Source organism: Chelonoidis abingdonii, chromosome 5 (assembly GCF_003597395.2).
Source record: "Chelonoidis abingdonii isolate Lonesome George chromosome 5, CheloAbing_2.0, whole genome shotgun sequence".
Taxonomy (NCBI): Eukaryota; Metazoa; Chordata; order Testudines; family Testudinidae; genus Chelonoidis; species Chelonoidis abingdonii.
The window spans coordinates 29172890-29198623 of NC_133773.1; the positions used below are offsets into that span (position 1 = coordinate 29172890).

Sequence of the window (25734 nt, forward strand, 5' to 3'; positions counted from 1 at the left end):
ATATATTTCAGGATTTTACTTTAAATGTCAGTGTAAAGTTTTCTGGGAGGATTTAAACATTCTCCTCTGTTGCTGGAAACATGAATGCAACAGCATGACAGTAGTGCAAGATCACTGGAATGTTAAAGGAGCTAATAAAGTGAAAGTGACTAATCTATTATTATTAATTCATTGTTTGTATTACTAGAGCAACTAGGAGCCCCAGTCATGGATCAGGACCCCATTGCGCAAGGTGAAAACAGAACAAAGGCCGTCCCTGCCCCAAATGCATCAAGTGCAAAGATTAGTAAACAGCATAAATGAAGTAAAGTTATTTTTATATTTTTCTTTGTATTAATGAACAAATCATTCCATGTAGGCACATTCCTGCCGATTTATATAATTAGTTCTGCCAGAGGGAATACTATCAAAGTCCTTTTAGATAATTTCTTTCCTGTACCATTATACAGTAGCAAAATATTTGTACACATGGAGATGTCACTGCTTTCACCCACTGGAGCCTTTCTGGGTATGTCTACACTGCAATTAGACACTCATGGCTGGCCCATGCCAGCTGACTTTGGCTGGAGGGGCTTGAGTGAAGGGGATGTTTAACTGCAGTATAGATGATCAGGCTTGGGCTGCACCCAAGCTTTGGATCCCTTCCATGTCGCAGGGTCCTAGAGCCCAGGCTCCGAACTTCTACACTGCAATTAATCAGTTCCTTAGCCAGAGCCCGTCACCATCCCGAGTCAGCTGGCATGGGCCAGCCATGGGTTTTTAATTACAGCATATACGTACCCTCTGATGCCAACCTCCTCCATTGTCCACTGGGACTCATTTCCCCACTATGTGCTGTGCTCTGAAGCCTGGTCTACACTGGTGGTGGTGGTGGTGGGATGTCAATCTAAGTTACACAACTTCAGCTACATGAATAACGTAGCTGAAGACAACGTACTTAGACCTACTCATCACAGCGTCTTCACTACGGTGAATCGATTGCTGCTGCTCCCCCGTCGACTCTGCCTGCACCTCTTGCAGCGATGGAGTACAGGAGTCGATGGGAGAGTGCTCGGGGATCAATTTATCGCATCTAGACTAGACTCGACAATTATATAAATGGGCATCTAGACTAGACGCGACAAAATGACCCCCGCTGGATCAATCGCTGCCTGCCGATCCGGCGGACAGTGCAGACATACCCTGAGTTAGGCTATTTTGCCCCACTATCAGGCACAGCAAGAGAGTCTCTTAACAATCAACTTACAGGCTGTCATTGGGTTGCCAGCTGGGAATGGGGGTGAACATCATCTTAGATTTCAAGTTCAAGTCTGAGTGTCAGCTAGCCCACAGCCCAGAAATCTAACAGAAAGGCCTGATTTTGCTCACACTGACATCAATGGAAGAACTCCTATTAATTTCAATGGGAGCAGGACTGGGCTCCCAGTTTCTGAACAGCAATACTATCTTTAGCCTTCCACCTTTCATTATGTCTAGCCTATCCAGAGATTAGGTACTCCATGAAGAGTGATGTCACAAAGTCACTGTCTCCAGGATATGGATTCATTAAAATCACAACAGGAATGATTCTAAGCTGTTCATATTAGTCAGAACCCCATCTCATCTGGGGAATTTAACGAGGGAAGCAATGGAAGTCCCATATCTAGTCTGCGTGTGATTGGCCCTTTTCTGATAGCTGCTTCGTCTGATCAGTTCATTAACAAAAAGTCATTGTCTGCTAAATTACAGTGAGGAATGGAATCATCTGTGTAGCAGTAAATATAGAGGACTAGGGCACTATACACTCAAGAATTGCATTTGTAGATTTTAAAGGAACAGGTGTGTTGAACTTCATACCAGTAATTCATGCAGCCTTGCACTGATCATATCTTGCAGGTTTGTTTTGTCTTCTGGGCCTATGGCTTGTTTGTATTGCCACTTCTCTGGCACGAAGGGCCACTTCATTTCCTTTGCCTCTTCAATAAGGGTCCTTAGATCATCAGGGAGCGAAGCTGAAAAGGTCAAAGTGCAGCTAAGGAAATTGCAGATGATTCAGCCTCTGGTGTTATGATGTAGCATCTAACCTGCAAAAAGCATTCCCTTGCCTGCACCTTTTCTCAGCCACGACAAGCTGTTGGTTTTTGTCACAAGAGTAATAATGAGAGGGGTGCGTCTCATCAGTTGCTCTGCTGTGCCCTGCAGGTAAATTGGGGCTGCCAGCCATTAAAAAGGTTTTTAGCAGGAAGTAAAACACTTTGGTGGCCGTCTATGCGTGAAGAACTAGAGAAAGAAATGTAGGAAACATTTTCCCCAAAGAAAAGGGTTTTTGGCTGAATGAATTAATCTAACAGCATGGTAAACCTATCCCCTTTGCTAAAGACTATTAGAAATCTGCTAATGACTAAAAAGGACTAAGATAATTAGAAGGCTTGGAAAGTTTGTTAATTCTTCAATATCCACATTTGCCACAAAGGTCATTGGCAATGAATTATTCAAGCTGCAGTAGTAGAAATAATTGTGGATCACTCCCCCCCCCCACATACTCCCAGTACCACAGTGAAAAGAGTAATAAAACTCAGTTATGTAGGAAAACGAAGAAGAAATTATTCAGTCCATTTGAATGGCTGATGTATGGCACAGGGAATTAATTCTCTACAAATGCCCTGTATTTACCAGCTGAAACTGCATCACCCATACAGAAAATCTATGGACCAAATCTTCATCTGCTATACAGTAGGGTAGTTCCTTTGAAATCCATGGAGCGACATGGATTTACACTAGCTGAGGATCTGGCAAAATGTTCCTGTACCGTTATGCTTCATTTTCAGTTTATGTTAGAAGCAATAATACTCCATAACGTATAGGGTAGAATTTTCAGAAGTGTTCTGCATAGATTAACTCTGCTCCTGCTGGATCAATGGACCACTGACTTCAGTGGAAGCAGAATTAGGCCAATTTTACATTTTTGAATTCCCCATTGGCAGTGCCTTACATCTGAGGATCTCTAAGTCCTATTTAAAATGGGTATTGTACAGATGGGGAAACTGAGGCACAGTGAGGTTAAAGACCTGATTTTCAGAGGTGAAGAGCACCCAGCACTACCATTGACTTCAAGTGGTATGTCGCATGCTCAGCCCCTCAGTGATTTGCCAAAGATCACACAGTGAGTGAGTGGCAGAGTTAGGAATAGAATAGACGAGGCATGAATGCACGTCTCATGACTCTCAGACCCCTGTGCTAACTACCACAACTTTATGACTCCCACTGCTAATAAAAGTGGATTAGCCAGGGATTATTGACCAGCTGGGGTTAATGGCAGTCATCAGCTGTGTATCTAGCCCCAGCTGGTCATTAATCTCCAGGAAAAACCCTGTTCTGAGATCATCATTACTTAATGAGATAATGAGCTAAATGTACTTCTACATTTCAACAAAATCATGATATCTTAGAGATAATAAATTAAAACGTACATTTCTTATCCTTACTAAAGCCCACTTACTGACAGTGAGATCTATTGGGCTGTAGAATAGTTTTCCTTGGAAAATGATGGAAGCCCTGACATTCAGGGCCAAATTTTCAAAAGTTGCTTTTAAAATTATGCCCACATTCTCGCACATATTCTCTCACTCAAGTGACATTGCACTGCAGTTATATGTTGCTAATGCCTCTCAAGCAGCTAGGATTCCCCAGTGTTCTGAAGCACTGTCCGGGCATTGACTGTATCATTCCCACGGCTCCACAGCCTGGCGGAGAGTGAAGGCACGGAAAGGTGGAGCAATGGAATGGACAGAGGGGATGACAGCTATGCAGCTTACTCACCTCTTCCCAGTGTCAACAGCAACTCTCTGATAACAATTGTGGTAACACATAAATAGGATTGAGGGAAACTTGGCTGACGACAAAGAGAACAGAACTAAGATCCTGCCTTTTTATGTACAGTAGCCTTAATAAATGAAGAGGAAGTTTCCCCTGGCCGAGGAGCATGCTGGAGCCTGCTTGGAGACAGAGTCCCAGAAGGTGCCACTCTAGTGTGCTCCTGGGCTGTCCCATGTGGCTGACAACTCCAGCAGAGGAGCTTCTCCCAGCTTCCCCTTCAGCCCAGAGCAGCAACAGCAGCAGAAGAAGAAAGAGGTCAGGCAGGCAACCAAGCAATACCTGCAGAGATGCCAGAGTCAACTTTTCCGCCAGAGTGACTTCTTTGACTGTCTACACTTGGGGGAGGGGGCAATCTAAGATACACAACTGCAGCTATGAGAATAGCATAGCTGAAGTCGACGTATCTTAGATTTACTTAGAATCTCTTACTTTGCATCCTCGTGGCACGGGATCGACGGCCGCCACTCCCCTGTCGACTCCGCTTCCGCCTCTCACCCTGGTGGATTTCCGGAGTCAACGGGGAGCGCATTCGGGGATCGATGTATCGCGTCTAGATGAGATGCGATACATCAATCCCTGATAGATCAATCGCTACCCGCCGATCCGGCGGGTAGTGTAGACATACCCTCAGACATTTGCCGTTAATGGATTTAACAGTTGCTGATATTGACTTGTTGCACGCCACCGCTTGCAACTTCCCAACATTGCCATTCTCTCCCTTTCTTCTTTCTCATCTCTCCCCTCCCCAATTAAAAAAAAGCACACTGAATTAAATAATACCGACATTTAGTGGACAGTAACAGCATCAAGCATTACAAAAGTAACAAGTAATGTGGTTTGGGACACTCACAGGCAGGCTCCCTAAGACCATAACTGTATTACTGTTACCCTCAACTCCAATGAAATTTAAATTTGCATTCAACATTTTATTTCAATTAGGCCCCGATCCCGCAGGTGGACTCTGTTCCCATTTGGATGCAACAAAAAGCAAAGGATAGAATATGGCCTAATTCTTTCCTATTATTCTTAACCAAATGTCCTTAATGCTGCATTAGTTAAAAAAGAATTTAGGATAAAATTTCCAAAAGCACTTAAGTCACTTTAATGTCATGAGCACTTAGGCCAAGATCTTTAAAGGTACGTAGGTGCCTTACTCCCATTGAAATCAATGGGAATTTTCAATGGGAGTAAGGGGCCTAAGTACCTTGAGAATCTGGGCCTTATGAACCTGTCTCATTGAAAGTCAATGAGTCTTTTAGGTTGTCTTTGGGAGCAGGTCTTCTTAAGCATTTGTAATGTGCCTAGTACAATGGGGCCTCCCATCCTTACTGGAGCCTCTGAATGTGACAGCAATAAATACAATTATTTTATTGTGTTGCATTGTATCATCATCTATGGAATCACAAAATATTGCAGTGGCAACTATAAATAATTCTGCACTCTTCAGCCAAAATCCAAGCACCAGAGATTTTATGGCATGGCTGTGTTATCATTGTAAGCAATGTAAATTCATGGCTAATTAGGGGGGCTGAAGAAAGAGATGAAACTACACTGAAGCTGATTTGTAGGATTTATAAACAAAACAAAAAACCTTAAGTAAGGTATGGTGAGGATTCTTTTTCTCCCCGATTTGTGTATGTTTGGTTTTCAGTTGTTCCTGTGTTTGGTTTGAAAAACCAGTTTGACAAAGGCAACGTCTGGGGGAGGGGAGAGAATAAAAACCCTCAGCGTTTGTGTTCAGAGAATCCCCTTGGCTCAAACTGCTGCCATAAGTGACCCTGTACTAATGCCATTCTGTTGGAAGCACATGTGGGCTGGATGAATCAGTTATATCACAATCTGATTGTTACTGCTGTTTAAAAGCCACCTGCCATAAGAAAGGGGATCTGTAGCCTGAGATCATCCAGCCAACCTGCAGTCCGTGCCCTCCAGTAGAATACACACACAGACAGCAACTATGATTAGGTATTAATATTATTATCACTGCCCCATTGCAAGTGGATTTTCTTCTTTTAGCCAGCCCATGGAAGCCGTTCCTAAGAAAAGCCTGAGCCTCACTTCAGTCTCTGATCACTCACTTCCTGAAGCAGTTTACCTGAAGGGCCATGTCTAATTTAGTAACTATAAGGGCACTGATTTACCTTATCTGGAACTAAGCTGATTATTTCTCATGCTTTGTGGCATTTAATAGGAGAAAAGAAGAAGAGAAGGATGAAGAAGAAAGCGCTACCTGATTAGGAGTTCAAGAGCCCATTCTAAAGAGTGATAAAGCTTAAAGGAATTTGTGATGAGAAAACAAAGTACCCTTTGTAGAAACAGAAAAATCTTTCCGTATCTATAACAGAAACCTATCCACCACCCTCAAACACAATCATGCTCAGAAACTAACTAAGGTGCTTGATAGCCAGCTGACCTCCCAGTAAGATCATGGGTTTGCAAATCTGTTCCAAGCAGACTAGAATACCAAATGGGTCAAGAATGGACTAAATATTATGATGACTGAATCACTCGTGCAAAGTGGGGAGAATGCACTGACAGCATATAGTACCAACTACAGACAAGTGAATTAGTTGGCAAGAAGCACATGCACTCTTCTATTTAAAAAAAATGTTTTTGATGTTTTTTAAAAATCTCAGATTCAACTGTCAATATTTTCCTTTATATTCACGGCATAAGTGATTTTTCTGTGTGGCAAAACAGAATAGGCATACTATCCAGCTGGTGATAGAAAGAAAGACACAGAAAACAAATTCAGTAATGAAAACTCAAAAGATTTCTTTATGTGCAAAATAAAAGGTTGGGTAGCCCCTTAGAAAGCTTATTACAGAGTGAACAGAACTAACAGTAACGTTTGGCAGGTTCTCGTGTCTAATGCAAATTTAAATTTCACTGGAATTGAAATAATTCAGAACATCAACCATCACACAATGCTGAAATAAATGCTAGCTTCCCCATAGCACAGGCAATGTAAAACTCTTCCATCTTAGCGCTCATTTTGTATGTATTTATTCCAAATATTAAATGACAGAGGTTATTCTTGCAATATGGATATTGCAAGTGTTTTTCTTGGAACACCACTTGTAGAGGGGTTGCATGTTTTACAAGAAAGAGATTCAAATGGTGAGATTTTTTATGAGGAGAAACTGTTAAATACATAAGCAACAGACAAATTCCTAGTGAAAGGAAAGTAAATAAGTGCCAGCATTCAGAAGTTGCATCTTTTTTTTTTAATAATTGAAATTTATGTGCATCAGCAAACTTTTGGGCATTGTTCTTCCCAAAATAAACTGTTCCTTATAGGCTCATGTTTACTGAAGCCTAAAATTGGAACTGACAGCAATTCACTGCAACAAAGTGGGCTTCTTTCCGTGCCTGCCTGTAGCCCACATCCCATTCATGCCCTAGAAATCCAGTCATCTCCTGACACTCATCTGCTGGGAGAAGAAAAATAGGACAGAAATGGGGATGTGTCACTGTGGCAAGGAAGTTCATAGCAATCTGCTGGCTTGTTCCTGGGGCCTCTCGTTGAGACCTCACCTTTGCACTGCTGGTACTCTCTCTTGTCTTCCTCCGATGCATCAGAAATCTTGGGTGAGAGCACATCCAGAGCTTGCTTGCACTCCTGAAGCAGCGCAGCCACGACTTTTTGATTATTCATGATGCCTGCTCCCACTCTGCTGGGAATCGGGCGTCCCTGGGTGAGCAGTGATCAATTACCTAGGAAAAGACACAAATTCTAAATGAAAAGGCTCCCTTCAAGGCTGAGGTACCTGGTGAACAAAAGAGAGGGAAGATGATTAACTAAAGCATCATCAATTATCTGTGAGACTCAAGCAGGGAGAGATAATAGGGGAAATACATGACAGCCACGGAAGACTTTATTAGAAGAGTATGTGAAATAACTGCAGGGTCTCTGTGACAAACTGTGCAAGGCAAACATCTCTGAGGTACCAGAGAGCAGAGAGAAAGGGCTTGCTTTTCAATGGAGCCATAAAATCACAAGCAGTGAAGTGACTAGCTGGGGTGCACTGAATCCCTTTTCACTTAGGAGACTCACGCAGTCAAGTGCTTTTAGTTTGAACTGAGTTGCAGACCTTTTAATACAGAATTACAGTGAAGCGCCACATTTTCAAACACTTGCTGGGTGACATGGCATATGCTTACTGGAGCCTGCAGGGAATAGTTAGGTTGCATAATTTTTACTCATGGGCATCCTAGCATGCAGCTCTTTCTTATGCATCCTCCCTGCAACTTGTCTAATCAACACAACACACTGCTAATCCCCCAATACAATATTTTCTCTAAATAATATCTTGAGAGGAATCTTTCCCGGTATTCAAGATTTCAGAATCTATATCTAGAGATACTAGTGTTTGCTTCAATGGCTGTCACCACAGTGTGACACAGACAAACTATACACAAAATATCTAGTTTGAAATTACAGAAAACTATGGAATTAGTTCAGCTACAACAGCCACCTTAGAACATAAAGGGGGAAGAGGTTTTTTATATTATAGGAGGGGCTGGTAGCACTGCCTATTATTAGGATTGCCTGACATTTCCCATTATAAGATCCCATTTTCAGTTGCTTATAACTTTGCCAAATGTAAACCATTTTGGCTGAAATTTTCCATGCCGGCAGTCTGCCTCAGACTGAACTTTTTTAGAAAAATTTCAGCTGAAATGGTTTGGCCATTTCCAAGAATCAGATCAGAGAAAGATACATTGTTTTGCCCCTGTTAAATTTTGGTGACCTTCCCTTTGAGAACTTCTAGTGCCCCCCATTTTGGAGCAGGGACTTGAAGTTTGGCATGGGGTGGCCTTTGTGTCAGGGATGAGCCTTTTGATGACCCTATGAAAATATTCCAAACTTTGGCCAAGTTATAAGCCTTTGAGAAATTGAAGTTGACTCCTGCTCAGAAGAGATTTTGATTTTGGCAGTGAAATTCCCCAAAGATTCCAATTGCACCAGGCCTGCTCCAATTCGAGACTGAGCAGGGCTTTCCCTGAATTGCATCTCAGGGCTGCTACAGGCCGGGCCTGTCAATGACGCCCCCGTTAGGCCCAGGCAGTTTGGAAGACAAAGCTGTTTGATTCGAATACAGAGGGGACAAGAGCTGGACCTGCAAGGGGAGTGAGGGATAGATTGGCATAAGGAACCTGGGCAGAAACTGGGACAAAGAGCTGAGGGGCAAACACTGAGATTGGACAAGGAGCCTGAAAAGGAAAATTGAGACTGGAAAACATGGGGAAGGGGCAACTGGAGGACAGATTGGGGGAGGGAGACAGATTGGATGAGCTAGAAGGAAAGGTACTGGGACTTGCTGGTCAATGGGACTGGTCAAAAAGATGGGGTGACTGGAAATGGCTGGATAAAGAGAAGCGTGGAGACAGGGATGGGAAGTCCAAAGCGATGTTGTCTGATCTATTAATTGCATGTTGATTATATTACTAATTTATTTCCTTAATTAGCACTCTGAAGTTTGGTAGGTTCTTGTATCAAGATCAGGCCCAGTATTATCAGAACTACTGTTGCAACCATGCACACTGAGGGGTCCTAATGTAACATGCACACTCTGGTTTATAACAGTTTTATTAATACAGTTAGCAAATTCTCAAACACTCCAACCCAGCAAAGCAGGCAGAAAGAAGATAAAATGAGTGGAGCATCCACATACAGGGCTGGCTCTAGCCATTTCGCCGCCCCAAGCACGGTGGCACGCAGCGGGAGGAGCTCTGCCGCTCGCCGGTCCCGCGGCTCCAGTGGACCTCCTGCAGGTGTGCCTGCGGGAGCTCCACTGGAGCTGCGGGACCAGCAGACCCTCCATAGGGATGCCTGCGGGAGGTCCACTGGAGCTGCCTGCCATCCTTCCGGCAACAGGCAGAGCGCTCCCCGCGGCATACTGCCCCAAGCACGCACTTGGCGTGCTGGGGCCTGGAGCCGGCGCTATCCATATACTTATCCCCATCCCTTGCAAAACAATCTGAAGTGTTAGTTGCCTTCTTCCTCACCATCTCCAGTGGTCATCATCCTGGTATCTCCCAAGAGCTACGTCTCTCCCTCTCAAAGCACACAGGCTGTGATACAACTTTCATAATGCGTTATGCTGATACCACTATGCCTAATGCATATTCAGTAGGGGTTTCAGCCTCTTTTCCTTATTTATAGCTCCTCATGGTGCTATGTTGGGGTACCGGTCTCCCAAAGGTTACTAATCCTTATCCCACATGCTTATTAGCATGTGTGTCAATTAGTTTACCATGGCATTCTTGTGATCAGAGATCAGCTGATGTCCCTAACTAAAATATCCTAAAAAAAAATTCCATCTTGTGATTATTTATCAGCAGTTTAGTTATTACAGCGTTCTATCTTGTGATTCTTATCCTCTAGCTTACTCTTGGTTGGCTACTTACGCCAAGGATTTTTGGGCCTTATGCCTTAATTAGTTTGGCTAATTAACTACTGTTGTGTAGGCTCGTTGCATTACTCCTTTCACTTATACCCAGGCTTCCCCTAGCATATACCTACACCTATAGGCTACAGTGACAGACCTAGGACTTTCTGGGAAAGTAGACTGGGACTGGTATGAAAACCCTGAGGAGTGGAGGCTGGGACTGGCTAGGTGAGGAGAATGGGATTGGGACAAGGAGAAAGGAGTGAGGAAGAGACAGGATTAGGGCAGGGCCACATTGGAAAGGATGGGGCAGAAATGATCACATTTTGGGGGGCAGAGCAGAAAAGTCTGTGCCTACTGGAGCACACTCCCCTACAGAGCCTGGAATGGAACCCAAGATCTCCGAGTCTCCCCACTTCTCAGCAGTCAGCAAATATTCGTGAAACTCTGGCAACCTCTCTCATTCTGCGCCAACGCTGGTCCACATACAGGATGACAACCTGCTACCGCTATCCTTTATTCCCTTAGCTCCATTGGCAAAGGTCAGTATAGTGGCTCTAAAAGTTCCAGTTCTGCTGATGACCCATGTGGATGCCAGTATCATGCCATCTGATGAAATTTCTGTTTTTTTTTTCAGTTTGGAATTTACACACAATAAATTATGTGAATTAAACATTATTAAGGTTGCAAAGTCGAGAACTCAAAAATCAGGAAATACCAGAATAAAGTTGCCTGTGCAATCTTTTATCTGCATTTGTTGCAGAAGCTGGAAGATGAGTAGTGAATGAGGCAAAGGATTACAGGTAGAGAAAGGATGGTCTTGTGGTGAAGGCACTTAAATGCTGCAAAATACAAGCACAAGCCTTTAAATCACTTCCACATTACTCAGGGTTTCATTGATTTATGAAGCATGTTCTTTTTGCAGTTACAGTTCAGGACAGAAACAGGTGGCAGATTCTCAGTTTTAAGTCCTATACCTCTAGAACAGTCTCCTGTCACCAGTCTTCTTTATGTTAACAGGAGTTTTGTTCACTTCACATGCACCCACTGGAAGGAATTACGACTTCAGTAAATTCATTGTAACAGATAATGCTTGAAAGTGAGTCAGTGGAGGATGAGATGCTCACAAATTTGGTGGCTGTCCATGAACAGGGATGGGTTTTTCACAGCAAGTCTATAGAAGATTGCCTCACTCCACCAGTGCTGTCTTCTCCATAGTGTTCATCAGTGATGGTAGCAATAGAAATGGCCTGATCCAGTGCTCCGCATTCTCCCAAGCATGCAGAAGAGTCGGCAGAGCTCCACTGCCAGCAGAGGATGGGGGAATGGCAAGGAACTACTTTCTGGTCATGTGATCTCCTTAGCTCCCCAGGCAGAGGGACTGCCGGCTGCTCTTTGGAGACAATGGAAGAGGGAGCGCTAATGCTCCCTGAGACTGTGGTCCGTCTAGGGTCTGCATCACCCCACAACACAGGGCTACACTAAATGACGCAGTCTAGCTTGAAGGCCTGATCTTCACTACAAAATATTATCGTGAAGACTCCAATTAACTTATAGAATACTGACCACAACTGTGCATCCAGCATAGATACGGCACAAAGCCTGGTCAGCATCATGTCAGCTAGTCATGTTTAAACCCTAATTTAGCTATTTATGACTTAAAAACAAACAACAACAATCATCCTGAGGTTAAAACCTACCCCCTCTTCTCCGCCCCCTCCAAAAAAAAATAAAAATTCAATTCTAAATGACAAGTGAAATTGTAGGCCAAACTGTTTGTCAAGATCATTGGAAAAGGCTCATCACAACTTTGCTTCACAGAGATCTCTTTTCCTAAGCATCCTTTGTACAGAGGTAAGTAGTGAGAACTTCAGTTTGCTAAACCTGGTAGCATTGCTGGAAAAGTACATCCTTATAATATCAAAGCACTCTCCTCCTTATCCCATTAGGGCTAAAGAAATTGATCCAGTTACAGGCTACCTTTCAATCAAGGTAAAAACAAACCAGCTCTCAACTCAAGCTACTCTAAAACACCAGAGCTACATTTACCATTAGGCACACTGACATCCAATTGATTTATCTGACTGAACAATCCTGTTAGAGAAGGGGTGCATGTGACAGTGTCATGAGTACGTCTCAGGTTAAGATGAATCATTCCTGCCATGTGGCCCTAGCTCTATTCCTGCATGTAAATAGATTTTCTTAAAAAAAACTTGCTTTTCTGGGGAGCACTTTATTACCATACATATATGTATTAGTTTACATACACACTCTCTCTCTCTCACTACAGAATATGTGTATATGGAAAAGAGAGAGAAGGAGACCCCACCAACTCTGGAAATAGCATGCATTAGCAGCTGGTTGGAGAAGAAATGTTTTGAGCCACATCATCCCAACTTCAGAAAAAAAAAATCTCTGCTAAAAATGCACTAGAGCAAGAAAGAACACAGAGCTGGTCTTAAACACAGTGCTCAAGGAACAGGGGAGTCAAAGGGAGCTTTGCAAACATGGTCTGACTTGTGCTGCATACATTGCAGTTGGACCCCGGAATCTAGCCCATTATTCCTTAAGTGAGACTTTAGAAACGTGTATATGGTTTTCCCCAGCTAACACTGTGATTTTTCAGCAGTTTTGAGATATTTTTGTCTACTGACCACAAATATACATGAAAACACTTTTTCCCCTTGGAATTCAATCACCTCTTCCAGGGTGTCCACTTCCAAGTTGCCCCCAAGGTGAATGATGGGTTAAAAAAAATTCAAATTCCCTACTTCGCCACTTCAGAAATAGTTTCTCGTAAAAGATCTACACCTCTCGAGTAACTGGAGAGTGTAGTCAGAAAGAATAAGTTCTCTTCAAGTTATTGAGCACCACAGTGTAGATTTTGATCCACAAGTCCTAAAACTTTTATTGGGAAACAATTTGGCTAATCAGTTCCCAGGAAAACGACAACCAATCTATTTTTCTTCACATTTCCCACTTGCTGCTGTGCAGGACTGCTAACTATAGCATCAGGATATTTTTTATCTGGTAAACTATCGGCCTGCAAACCCACTTCTCTCCCAGTAAGTATGTTTAATGTTCCTGCAGGCCATTGGGAACAAGGATGGAAACATTGACATTTTAGATCCTATCCAGTTTGGGCTGAGCATCCTACAACAAACCGTTCTCCCACTCCATATTGGACTATTGCTGAGACGTTGATACAGTGACCTGGTACAGTCTTTGCTGACTTGGCCTTTGTAGATTTTTTGCCCCTTTATTCCTCCCCTGTCCCATGCAAAATACAGTCAGTGTAGATTGGTGGCCAATAATCTGGGCCTGTCGTACCATGCCATCAAGAAGGAGCGGCACAGTAGCTAGAAAGAAAGGCAAGAAAGAAAAAACCCACCACCATTTTTTTTGGTGGATGTCACGACAAAGTTACTCTACATGCTGTACAATAATGAAATATTTGTAAGATTTGTTGGTATATCATGAGCTTCCATGTGTGTTGATGAATGACAGAAGGGCCCCTGGGTTGAAAGCAGCCATGTGTTCATTCTGGTGCTCTCTTTTGCCATTTCTTACATAGCTTAATAAAAAATAAAATAAGTGCTAATAGTATTAGAGTGCTAAATACTTCTTCACCTCCAATAAAAAAGGACTCCTAGCTTGCACGTTATGTATACAACACTCTAAACTCCAGTACATGACCAAACATTATCGTGAGCAGATGGAAGGGGGCTTAGGGCACCAGAGCGGAACAACTGAGAGACTCCAATAGGATTATGAATGCACATTTCACTGGTATACAACTTTTCAATTGCATTTATTAAATTTTATAAACATAGGCCTCTTTCCTGGCTTGGTCCTGCACCACCTTGAAGTCAGTTGCAAAGTTTCCATTGGCTTCAATATTTCAGGATTGGTCCCTATATCAGGGTCCAAGAGTTAGACCAGCAGCTCTATAACTATGGTTCCAAGACTGCCTGCAGATTGCAGAGAAACCTGGCAGATCAAAAGGTGCTGGCTTCTCCTCCAAGATCCTGGAAGCAGCTGAACACAAAAAGGAGGAGCCAGCACTATGGCCTACCTAGGAGGCCTACCTAGGAGGAGGAGGAGAAACAGAAGCCAATCCCAGAGGCTGGACCCATCAGGTGGACGGGAGCTGTCAGCTACAAGCAGGAGCAACATCTGGGAACAGAATTAAGAACCTCCAACAAGAATGCCCATGGGAGAAGTTACCAAGGGGCTCAGCAGCATTTTCAGGGGAGCAAGCTACAGGGAGGAAAGGGCATCAGAATGCTGGGTTAGCATTGGCAAGAAAACAGAGACGAAAGTGATTAGGCAGAAAAGCAATGTAGCCAAGGAGCAAAGGAGAAGAGAATCAGGGGGTTGCACAATATGTGCTGAAGAAAGGAAGATCTGACAGCAGGGAAACATGCAAGAGGAAAAGACGATCAGGTCCCAGGGAAAGCTGGGGGTAGGCGAATAAAGAATATGGAGAAGGAGATGAACTGAACAGCAAAAGAAGACAGTATAATTAATTTTTTCCCAAGGAGGAAAAAACCTTTATTGTATTAAAAACACCAGAAAATACCTAGTACTTACAAATGCTGTAGTTGCCACACAATGGGAGTGAGAGTAGGAGGCTGGAGTGCAGGGAGGGGCGGGAGGGCAGCAGCACCATTAGATGATCTCTTTAGCAAGGTGTGGACCATACTGTGACAAAGTTTCAGAACCCCTGAGCTAGAACATCACAAAATCTGCCAAAAGAAAGGAATTTTAAGTTATATTGTGGGTAGGAGGAAATTTGGGGCTTCGCCTAACTGGACTGCAATCAGTTTTGAAAAGCAATCAACAGACACTCCAAAAATGGAGCAAACATAATAATCATTTGAGAAGCTGCAAACAATATTTAGGAAATGTTCACACTGTTACGGTCCTGAAATCCCAATTAGAGTTTCGCAGCCTTTTGTCTCTGAAAATATATTATCCTAATTTTAATCTTATTGAGGCCATGCTACAATTCCAGGGAGACCAATGAAGGGGAAGCAAAGACCTGATGATTTCCATGTGGAGGCTGCATTTATGGATTAATCCCAACAGGGAGCAACTAAACCTCATCCCAGGGGCATTTCAGTTGGGATGCCGCACAGTCAATTGAGAAATGGGGTAGTTATTTATGACTGGGACTGTTTTGACTTTCAAATAAACATTTTAATTATTTTAAGTGCTACACTGAAACTCAAAAATCAAACACTGTTTTAATTTTTATGTCAGCTGTGCCTCCTTCTCCTCCCACCCTGCACCCCGCCTTACTGATGGAAAATTCAAGCTGGGTTTAAATGCCACAGTGTACATGATACTGATCTTCATGTCAATCACATCAGAAAGTGTGTCCCCAGAGCAAAATCCACTGCTGAGACACATTGCTGAGAGCCCTTTCTACACCAAGCAGATTTAGAGTCTGATTCTAGAGTAACTCCAATGAAGTCAGTGGGGCTGCATTTGTCTAACCTGATATACATGAAAGGCGCACCCTCAACTTTCATTGATTTAACTAGAGCAAGATGTACTCAACTTCTCTAAAAATCAGGCTCTCAGTGACTGGCTCAGACACCCTGACACATCTCACTGTAGCAAAACATTCTCACCTTTTTTTCCCTGTATATTCATGATCTAGGTGATATTTTTTTCTCAACTGCTCGAACAACTTTAAAAAAAAACTGATCCTTTATTTTTATATGAAAACAGTTATTTTTAATATATTTCCATTAAAATTAAATGTAAATTCCATTTAGTAGAATGCAACCTTTTAACTTTTCTCTCCCTTCTAATTGAAAGATTCTTTCCTTCCTTTGCATGTTGCCTTGTGCAGCTTGGCAATTCTGATGTATGTTGAGCTATGGAATACTTCATAGAATATCAGGGTTGGAACCTCCTGCTCAAAGCAGGACCAATTCTCCAGACCCCTAAATAGCCCCCTCAAGGATTGAGCTCACAACCCTAGGTTTAGCGGGCCAATGCTCAAACCACTGAGCTATCCCTCCCTCCTTCTATTTTCTGCTATGCCAGTAGAAATCATTCCTCTTGTTCTAATCAAATTAACTGAATATATAAAACTGCCCATTGTGAAGATTACATATGACAACAGATGATAGGCCCGATCCTCAGCTGATATAACTTGGCATAGCTGCATGTAGCTTCATTGTGATCAATGGAGCTGCACTGATTTACACCAGCTGAGGATCTGGATCCAAGTCCCTTGACTAAATGGGAGCAGTAGTGAAATCATGACCCTCTGGAGCTACTATAAAGCTACTCTAGCTGCATACCTGCATCCATTAAATCTAAGGAGCCTCATCCAGTCCCCTTTAGAAGGAACTAGCAGAACTCCTATTGACTTCCATCAAGAGCAGGACTGGGCCCCACACCTGTGAAATTTAGAAGTCTAGATGTTGTGTTTTTACTTCCACAGCAGTCTGTTTTTCTTTCCAGATCCAAATGGTCAGGGCCACATTTTTATGCAATGTCTGTCTCCCAGTTCCTATTTAAAAACCAATTTAATAAAATGAGATTATTAAAAAAAAAAGTAGAAAAGGCATACTACTAGTTCTGCGCATTTATGTACTTGTCACACAACACTTTGGGGCCAAATCCCTAGTTCATGCAAATAGTGTTGCTCCATTAATTTCAATGGAGCTATGCTGATTTACAGCAGCTGAGGATTTGGTCTCATGTCCCAGAATTTTTCTACATGTGGAAAAAGCAACACGCTAGCAACCAAAGACTAAACAAAAATATCACCAGTGAGCATTTCAGCTCATCATTATTACTATCATCCCCAGCAGCAGGCAAGTTCAGTTTCTGAATATTCTGACAATCACTTGCGTTTCACTAGAGTATTATTTTTTTTTCTGGTGCATAGAAGCTTTGCTTTGTCAGAGATAATGAAAGAGACATGGCAAAGCTATTTGCTAGGGGCTTTTTATTTTTTTACTTCTCTGGTTTAAAGATTAAATGTTTTCTTTTTGTAAAGCTGGGTATACCAACTGGCATTGGCTGTATTAAAATAAGGAAGAACCTCAATCAAAAAAACCTCTCCAAAGGCAAGCTTTCTTGTTAATATGCACAAACATGAAAGGCTTTCTTTTCATCCTATACAACTACAGTGTGTGTAAATTGCAGGGGGCTCATTGGCATAAATCTCGGCTGTGACCTCTGAGGTAAACTGGATTTACATTACTTTCTGACAAGAATTAAATGAAGGCCTTGTGGATATACGAACAGCCTTCTAGACTGCAACAGATGGGCATGAATGTGCTCCCTAGGCAAACTATCAGTGACATCTGTGTCCTCCAAATTCTGGTGGTCTCAGCCAATTAACAGGCAAAAGGAGAGAAGGGGGAAAAAAAAAAAGCCGCCCTCTGCACAGCCACCCCCAGTCAAAACTGAAGCAGAAGTGCTTGTGTTTAGAAATGGGATCAGGAACAGCCCACAGCAGTGAGGGGATTGTTATTAGGCTCTACAGAGATAAGCATTACAGAAAAAGCTAATGTGGATAGATTAGACATTATTAAAACTGAACAAATTCTGCCCCTCAGTTAAACCAGTGTAAACCTAGAGTAATATCCTTATTGAGATAGATTTGCTCTGGTGTAATGGAAAGCAGAATTTGGTCTAATGCTTGCTTATAAGCAGAGATGGGCCCAAAACAAAGCACTTCATCTAACCTCACTAACCCATGCTTTGGGAAAGCTTAGATCCAGGTCTGGAGCCAAACTTGATATCTGCTTCCTATCTCTGTAGTGGGGTGAATCAGAAACTGGATCCAAACATCCCTAATTCAGATCTGGCCTTTTCACCTTTTTTGGTGAGGCATATAGACCCCTGAGAAAAAGTGCTCAAGTGACTAATGTAATAAAGATTGGAGACAGAATCTCTGTTATCCACCTTGGCCATTATTGAACAACAGAGCTTTGGGGATGGATTGTAAATATAGCCACTGGACATTTAGGGATCCTTCATATGGTTCTTCAGAGAACTTCAGATATTTTTCAGTGTGGCATAGATACTGAGTAAAACATCAAGAATGTTCTGTATTAGTAAAACAAAAAAAGTCTCAAGTGATTTATTTCAAAACTGTTTTAGCTTTTAAGGGAATAAAGTCTTTAAGGGAAATGATCTATTCAGAATGAAACATTTGAGATTATGCTTTTGAATTTTAGGGAACATCCATGAAATTTAAAAACAATAGACATTTACATAAAACTTTGATCCTGATTATGAGTGCAAGGGACTAGAGTAGATGACCTCTCAAGGTCCCTTTCAGTTCTATGATTCTATATGAGAAAACCAGACATCACCACTCTAATAGGCCCCTAAGAAAGAAAACTTCCAACAGGTGAAGTTTCACACAGCACTTTGATTTAGGTCTTAAAAAGAAAAGTGGTCAGTAAAAATTTTGGATTTCATTGCTCTCCAGAATGTATCCTCATTAAACATTTCCCTTGAGAGTTAGCCTTTTTAAGATAGGTGGGGATTTAAAATAATCACCCTCGATTCTCCATGTCTATGTAAGACTTGTCCTTCTTGCAGTTGCATGTAAATATTCCCTTTTCCATTAGTTCACCCATAGCTATATCCACAAAACAAGACACATGAGGGAAGAAGTGACTGACTCAGAAATACTGAGCGCCACAACTTTCACTGAATTTAATGAGAGATGCTTAACTTTAAGCATGTGCTTAAGTATTTTCCTCAATAGCAGTTCTTTCCTGAATTTGGCCATATATGCACAATTTCTCTATGGTAAAGACACTTCACAACTTGCACTAATTTATTTCACTCTTTGACATAGTCACTTGCATTGTCCATAGGAACCAAAAAAGGCTGCCTGCAAGAATATTTGCATGAGCAGCATTATTCTGGAGAACATAAAATTATCACCTCGATCTATAAACCAATAATGCAGAGCAACTGGCCACTTTATGTACTAGGGGATGTAAGGGAAGGAAATTCTGGGCAGAAACATCCCTAAACTGTTCAAACTTCGTTTACTTTATTAACCAGAAATGTTAAAACAAAGAAGCAAGCAAACCCAACCTGAGTCTACTGCCCCTTTTGGACTATCCTCTGTGTCTCAGGTGTCTATTTTCAACAGACTGTGCGGTACACTGCTCTATATTCACACCACATTCATAGACCATTTGTTCTTGCTGCTCGATAAAAGCGGCTGATTGGTGGATATGAAATGTGTACTGTAAGCTTTTCCTCATGAAACATAAGTTTAAAAATATTTCCATTACTTCCCTTAAGAACAGTGCAAAAGTCCCAACTTTTTACCTCCTCCACCCCTAATTGATACCTCTAGTATAACACAGGGTGATAACAGCAGAAGGGATATTGGGCTAAATGCAGAATTGTGATAGTGTCCGTACTTGGTGTACAAAAGCACCTGTTGTTTTGCTCTTGTAGTGACTTTAAAAGGGCCAATTCTAGCTCTCCTCCCTCTCCCAAAACTACCATTTCACACACCATTATTGGATGCAAAAGAGGGAATAACTGAGAGACAGATCAATAAATTTAAAAGATCTTTAAAAAAAAGAAAATGAATTTGGTACAGCACATATTTTTAGATCAAAGATGCCTTTGAAGTGACAAACCCCTAATCCATAAACTACTGAAGCACTTCCTTTCTGTTCCAAACTACTTGTTGTCAAATAAAATGGAAGTTAAGGAAATTATCTTTATCTGAAAATGGCCAAAAGAAGCCATCACCTAATGACAGCCTTGTCACAAATGACAATTGGGGAAATTGTTAGGAAGGCGAGGCCTAACGACTTGAGAAATAAGCTTGCTGTTTGCACTAATCTGGTCATGCAGCCCCCCACACACAATTCCAGTCAGCTTGTTGTGTGAAACAGCTAAGTCTTTGTCACTGTTAACAGCGGCTGGAAAGACTTCTCTTTCATGAATATGTATCACCAGCCCTCCGTGTCTACAGAGACAAACCCTTCAAAACTGCAATATAAAAAATAAAAACACCCTCCCCCACCAAAACAACCAACCAACAAAAAACAAAATCTAAACTACTGAGCTGAGCAGAGAGAAATACTAGTAACTAATGAAAGCTCACGCTTTGGTAATCAAGCCAGAGGAACCCTCTGCTCAAAGCCTTTCCTAGGACTTTTATTTCCCAGCAAATTGAGATGAAGCCTATAGAGCACTTCACATCTTCATGTGTAAATGTGCAAAACCTAAATGACCCCATAGGGGTCTATTATGCATCTTTCTCTATATTTATACTAAATATTTGACCAAATGTGTTGCACGGGTATGAAAAAAAACCCTGGCTGTATATACAAAACTGTGGACCTGATCAACTCAAACTCACGTGAGCCCATGCTTACTCATGTGAGTAGTCAAGTTGATTTCGAGGGGATTACTCATGTAAATACAGACTACCTGCAACTGTAACTGTTCCAAGGCTTCACATCTCTTCGGGTGTGAAACTTACAAATACATTAAAAATAATATGCATTAAATCAGATTAAAATGTTTAACATTTTTAAAATATGTATCTTAATATACTATTTTCTACTATAGGAATGGGTTCCATTTAAAAAAAAAAAACAATTTGGCCAAGAATTTCAAAAGCAACTAGTGATTTTTGGGTGCCCAACAACACAAAAGGGCCCGATTTTCAGAAGGCAGGTGCTCAGCACTTTCTAAGAATCAGATCTCTTTAAACATCTCCAGCTGGACAACCAGAATCACGAGAAATTTTTGAAACTCTTGGGCTTTATTTTTTATGGGATTTTTTTACCAACTATTCACAAAATGCTCCACAGAGAGAAGTATAATAGAAACATAGTGCCCGATTTTACTGTCAGTAACACCGATTAAATCCAGAACAACTCAGATGATGTCAGTGGAGTTACATTGGTATAAAACTGGAAAATGTGAGAAGGGACTCAAACCCACAGCACTTTACAAAACTGTGCACTGAGGTTCATATACAGGCAAAAGGGAGGAAATGGCTTATAAGGATGCAGTAGAGTAGATATATATGACAATTATTTTGCATCTGCAGAACTGATCCTGAATTTCCTGCATACCATAATCTGCTAGTAAAACCAGTGGGAGGTACAGAAATTTGTGTGTATGTGTGTGTGTGTGGGGGGGTTCTCTTAGGAATGCTGTATATTAAAATAGTCAATATTGTTCATAAAGTTACCTTACGATATTTACTACTGCTGTTTGAACTTTGGTGAGCTAATCAGGTAACAAAATGAATCTTAATTTACTAAAAAGAAATGTTTTTGTAACATCACATATTTTAATTTTTTCTCCCAGTAACAAAAGGAAGAAATTGGACTTCCAGTGGCGATATCAAGACACTAAGCTCAATTTTGAGACTCTACGATATTATGCAATGTTTGCTGTAGACATTTCCATTCATTAGCATATTCTATTTTACATGAAATCCAGTGATGAATGCTCCCCCTGATCTAAGGCTAATCCTCTTTAAAGAGCTACAGGCTATATTACATGTGGCCACAGCCGCAGTTATGCCATGGCTGAATCACTTTGAAGCCTATTGAACAGTGTTCCCTTGTGAGACTTTGCACAAATCCATAAACCAGTGCTCTCTGTGTTGTGAAATCCTAATGTTTTCATCACGAAGAGTTTTTATAAAGGGACAGAACCTTTCTCCCTCCAGTTAAGGTCACACTGCACATGAGATGCTAGGTTGTCGTCACTATTTCTAACTGCCAATCTATAACTGCAGCATACAAGATTAAAGTAAAATGTTGGCCTGGTCTTTCAACAGCAAGCAATTATTCAGAAGACATGGCTGTTGGAACAACAATTTACAATATATAAAGGTGAACTGAGAACCAGCCTTCCGGGGGAGATTGCCTTAGCACATTTTTCTGTGGGCTACTTAAAATTTACCAAATTTTGATGGCCACCTTCTAAATTGTGATGGCCAATATAATCAGAAAGTGATGTGGGATACTATTGTAACCTGGAAATGTTTTCTGAACCATGCTTCTCTCCATTTCTCTATTCCATCCCCCTGCTTCCCTCTCTCTTTTTTACATCCATTTCATTCGTATGCATTTTCTTCATCCACATTCTTTTTCTTTCTTTTCCTATATCCCTTTCTGTGGACCTGATCCAGAGTCAAATGAAATCAGTAGAGAGACTCCCATTTACTGCAGTGGGTTTTAGATCAGGTCCTGGCTGTGTGCGCACGCATATTTGTTTCTCTTATTTTCAGGGTGGCAGCTGAAAACAAGAGAAAAGAGTCCAGCAGATGCCTCACTGATTCACCAGAAAGCTTTATGATCAATGCTTGCTGCTGAGTGAAACTGTCAATATTGCATCATCCCAGGAAGCTTTGTCACCTAGTACCCACCCTAGGTAAAGCACTTCTGGTCAGCACCAACCGGCTATTTTTCTGCTGGCTATTCCACAGATGTCCATTAAGGAAATAAAATAATTAAACTCTGGGGCAAGATGCATCTCACTTAGGTAGATGACTAATGCACACCACCTAACCCCTTTACAATTTGAGTAGTGGACTAGAATATACATTGTCACACAATACAGTGCACAAGGTACCTTATTTATGTGAGCATTGCAAGACACAGTACAATCAAATTAGAAAGAAAATCATGGTATTTATGGGGCCTGTCCCAAAGCCTACTGAAGCCAGTGAATTTCTTCAGGCCCTTAAAAACTGCAAACACTTATCTTTATACATAACTAATTTGCTTCAGAGTAGCCAAACAGGGTTTTTTTAAGTGATAAAAATAATATCTTACATTTACACAGCAACTTTCATTAATAAGGACCCTGGTATGATATTCAAAGTAAGCACTTCTAGACAAAACTATACACAATGATCACTTCATATGCCTTTGAAATGCAGCCACCTTTGAGGTGGAATGTGGCAGCTGTACACAACAGCACCACACCTTAGAATAGGAACTACAGAAGAATACTATATCCATTTGAAGGTGCAGATAGAATGTAGCTAGGCAGAACACATTTCTTAAATTGCAATCTGACCAGGACACCAGGACTAATACTCTGGCTCTTGCAAGGAGTGCCATAGGGTCTTTAATGATCACAACAAGTCAGTAGGGTTACAAAGGTTAATACCCTGTCACATGATGGGTCATAATCCACTGACTCCAGTGGTTTCTGGTATAGTCAATTTTATGTCTCATTTGAAAGATGAAACCTTTCAAATGAGACATAAAAGTAGCCCAGAGCCCCCTACATTCTGTACCTACTCAGGGAAAAAATACCATCTACTCTACTGAATTCCAATATCACTTCCTACAGTTTAAAGGGATTCTCTTGGGCATCTCCCAGCCAAGTACTGACCAGGTCCTATTTTGTTTAGCTCACGATATTGGACAAGACTGTAGTCTGAGGTGGTATAAAGAATATCAAGGTCTACGTGCAAAATGTTCAAATTCTGTCATTCTGCAAGGAAAACGGTCCAAACCATCCTTGAAGTAGGTGATAACTCATATAAATACCTCTGAATGAACTTAAAAGACATACAGCCCCTCCCACCTCAATTTCCCTCTCTCAGAGTCTCCTTTTCCCAAGGGCTGATCTCCTGCCTGCGTTATTCTACCATATATGATAAGATGGCCCCTTCCTGAGTCACCCTCAAGGCAGGCCATGGCTGACAGATGCTCCTGCCTCAGTTTCCCCTTTCTTCTGGAGCTCAGTAACTCCATGCAATAAATAGCCCTTTTCACAGTTAATTTATTACCAGAGGTCCCAGAACCATAATTCAGATTTCCCCAGCACAGTCTGAACGGTACATTCACTCTTTCAAGTCCCAAAAGTCCATCCACACCAAGTACAGCTCTGGTGTCTCTCACTGTGCTCCAGCTCCCCCGTATGCCTCCTCACTATGCCTCACCCCAGCCCCTCTAGCTGAGGTGTTTGTTCTGCTTCCTTCCCAGTTCTTGCCTGGAGACATCAGCGGGTTCACCCCTCTGTCATTCCCAGCCTTCAGCCCTCTCTGGCTTTAGTTCTACAGCTCAGAGAGCTGGCAACCATCGCCCTTTGCTATTCTCAGCCTTCCGCCCTCTCTGGCCATGGCTCTCTGGTCTAGGAAGTCTGTAGGTGATCCTCTGACTACTTTCTCACCTTCTGCTTTCACCAGCCTGATCTGGCACCACTGCTGAACCACAGCATTTTCACTGCTTCCTCCTTCAGGAGCAGCATCCTCATCCTGAAGCTCTCAACCCAGCTCTGCTCTTCCTCTGAGCTCTTTCTATTCAGGACTCTGGCCTCACCCCCTTCGTGGACAATGGGTTCTGAATTCTTTCTCTGGGTTCTGAAGTCATACCTGCCTTTGGGGTGTCTCTCATTTCTAACCCCAAGGGCAGTCCTGCCCTCCTCATTACACCAGACAAGGGCACACCTGGAGAAGAACAAGAGAGCTGGGTCCCATTCCATTAAGGGATCAGCAACCCTGTTAGAAGCCCTTCTTAGAAGATATTCATTTAATTTGCCTCATCCTGTATAAATGAAAATGTCTCCGATATTTCAGTCACTAGAATTCAAGCACAACCAAGGAGAAAACCTTAAATATATGATCAGTGATCTCTTAAGTTTGAGGAAACCTCCATAAAATTAGAACTTAAGTCAACACACGTTTAGTCACAGAATACATAATCTCCCTAAAAACATGGTGTAGGATCCTCAGCTGGAGTAAATGAGCGTAACTTCACTCATGTTTACTGTGTAGGCCAGATCCTCAGTTGATATAAATCAGCATAGCTCCACTGGGGCCAGACACCAATAAAACCTGCTTTTTTGATCAATGAATTTGATGTTTTACAGAAAAAATGCAAGGGGCTCCCTTTCTATATAGCGGTGAGGGAGGGAGCACAATTATGCAAGGAATTAGGTGCACAATTACTAATCACAATAGTGCTGCCCTAGAAGTAATATTAGTGATTTCTACCTTCCAACTCTACTAAATCCACTAGAAATTCCTCTTCAAAAACATGCCCCACCCCGCAATCCGAGGCTCCAAGCGGTTTTGGTGCCTGACTGCAAAAAGGCAAAGAGGGAAGTTCCGAGAATATCTCCCATAGATCAGTCGGATGATTTAGGCTTCCTTTAATGATGACATTATTTTTAAAATCTTGGCTCTTCCCTCATTCACTTCCCTTTGCTACTCTTGAAACCCTGCACCACAGTGAGCCTCTCCCATTCTGAGGGCTGCATGAGGCTTCCTCCAAAGTCAGTCAATGCCACTCTAATTAGCAAGAGCCACGTGAAAGTGCCTCCTTGCCCCCTTTTCCCTGTGACTGAGCATAATGCTCCTGCTGCACTCTCATATCTGTTTCTTTCTGGTTCTGCACTTCTATGCTATGATTAATTTACAATCATATTACACGGCTACTTTACCAGGAATTGATTCTACAATGTTTCAACAAGAACCATGATC

The 25734-nt window shown here is 41.9% G+C and overlaps 1 protein-coding gene across 6 annotated transcripts in view; it reads right to left on the reverse strand.

Annotated features, from left to right (window-relative positions):
• Positions 1-25734, reverse strand: part of ALPK1 (alpha kinase 1) — an 80547-nt gene that overhangs the window by 36418 nt on the left and 18395 nt on the right. For 4 of the 6 annotated variants that reach the window (XM_032769718.2, XM_032769721.2, XM_032769717.2 and 1 more), the window contains exons 2-3: positions 7393-7572; positions 1837-1991 (exon numbers count right to left, since the gene is read on the reverse strand). In XM_032769718.2, the coding sequence (XP_032625609.1) occupies positions 1837-1991; positions 7393-7513 (276 nt within the window). In that variant the 5' untranslated portion in view covers positions 7514-7572. Of the gene's footprint in view, positions 1-1836; positions 1992-7392; positions 7573-14843; positions 14999-25734 lie in introns of those variants that run through there. The other 2 variants (XM_032769719.2, XM_032769722.2) reach the window with 2 other exon arrangements.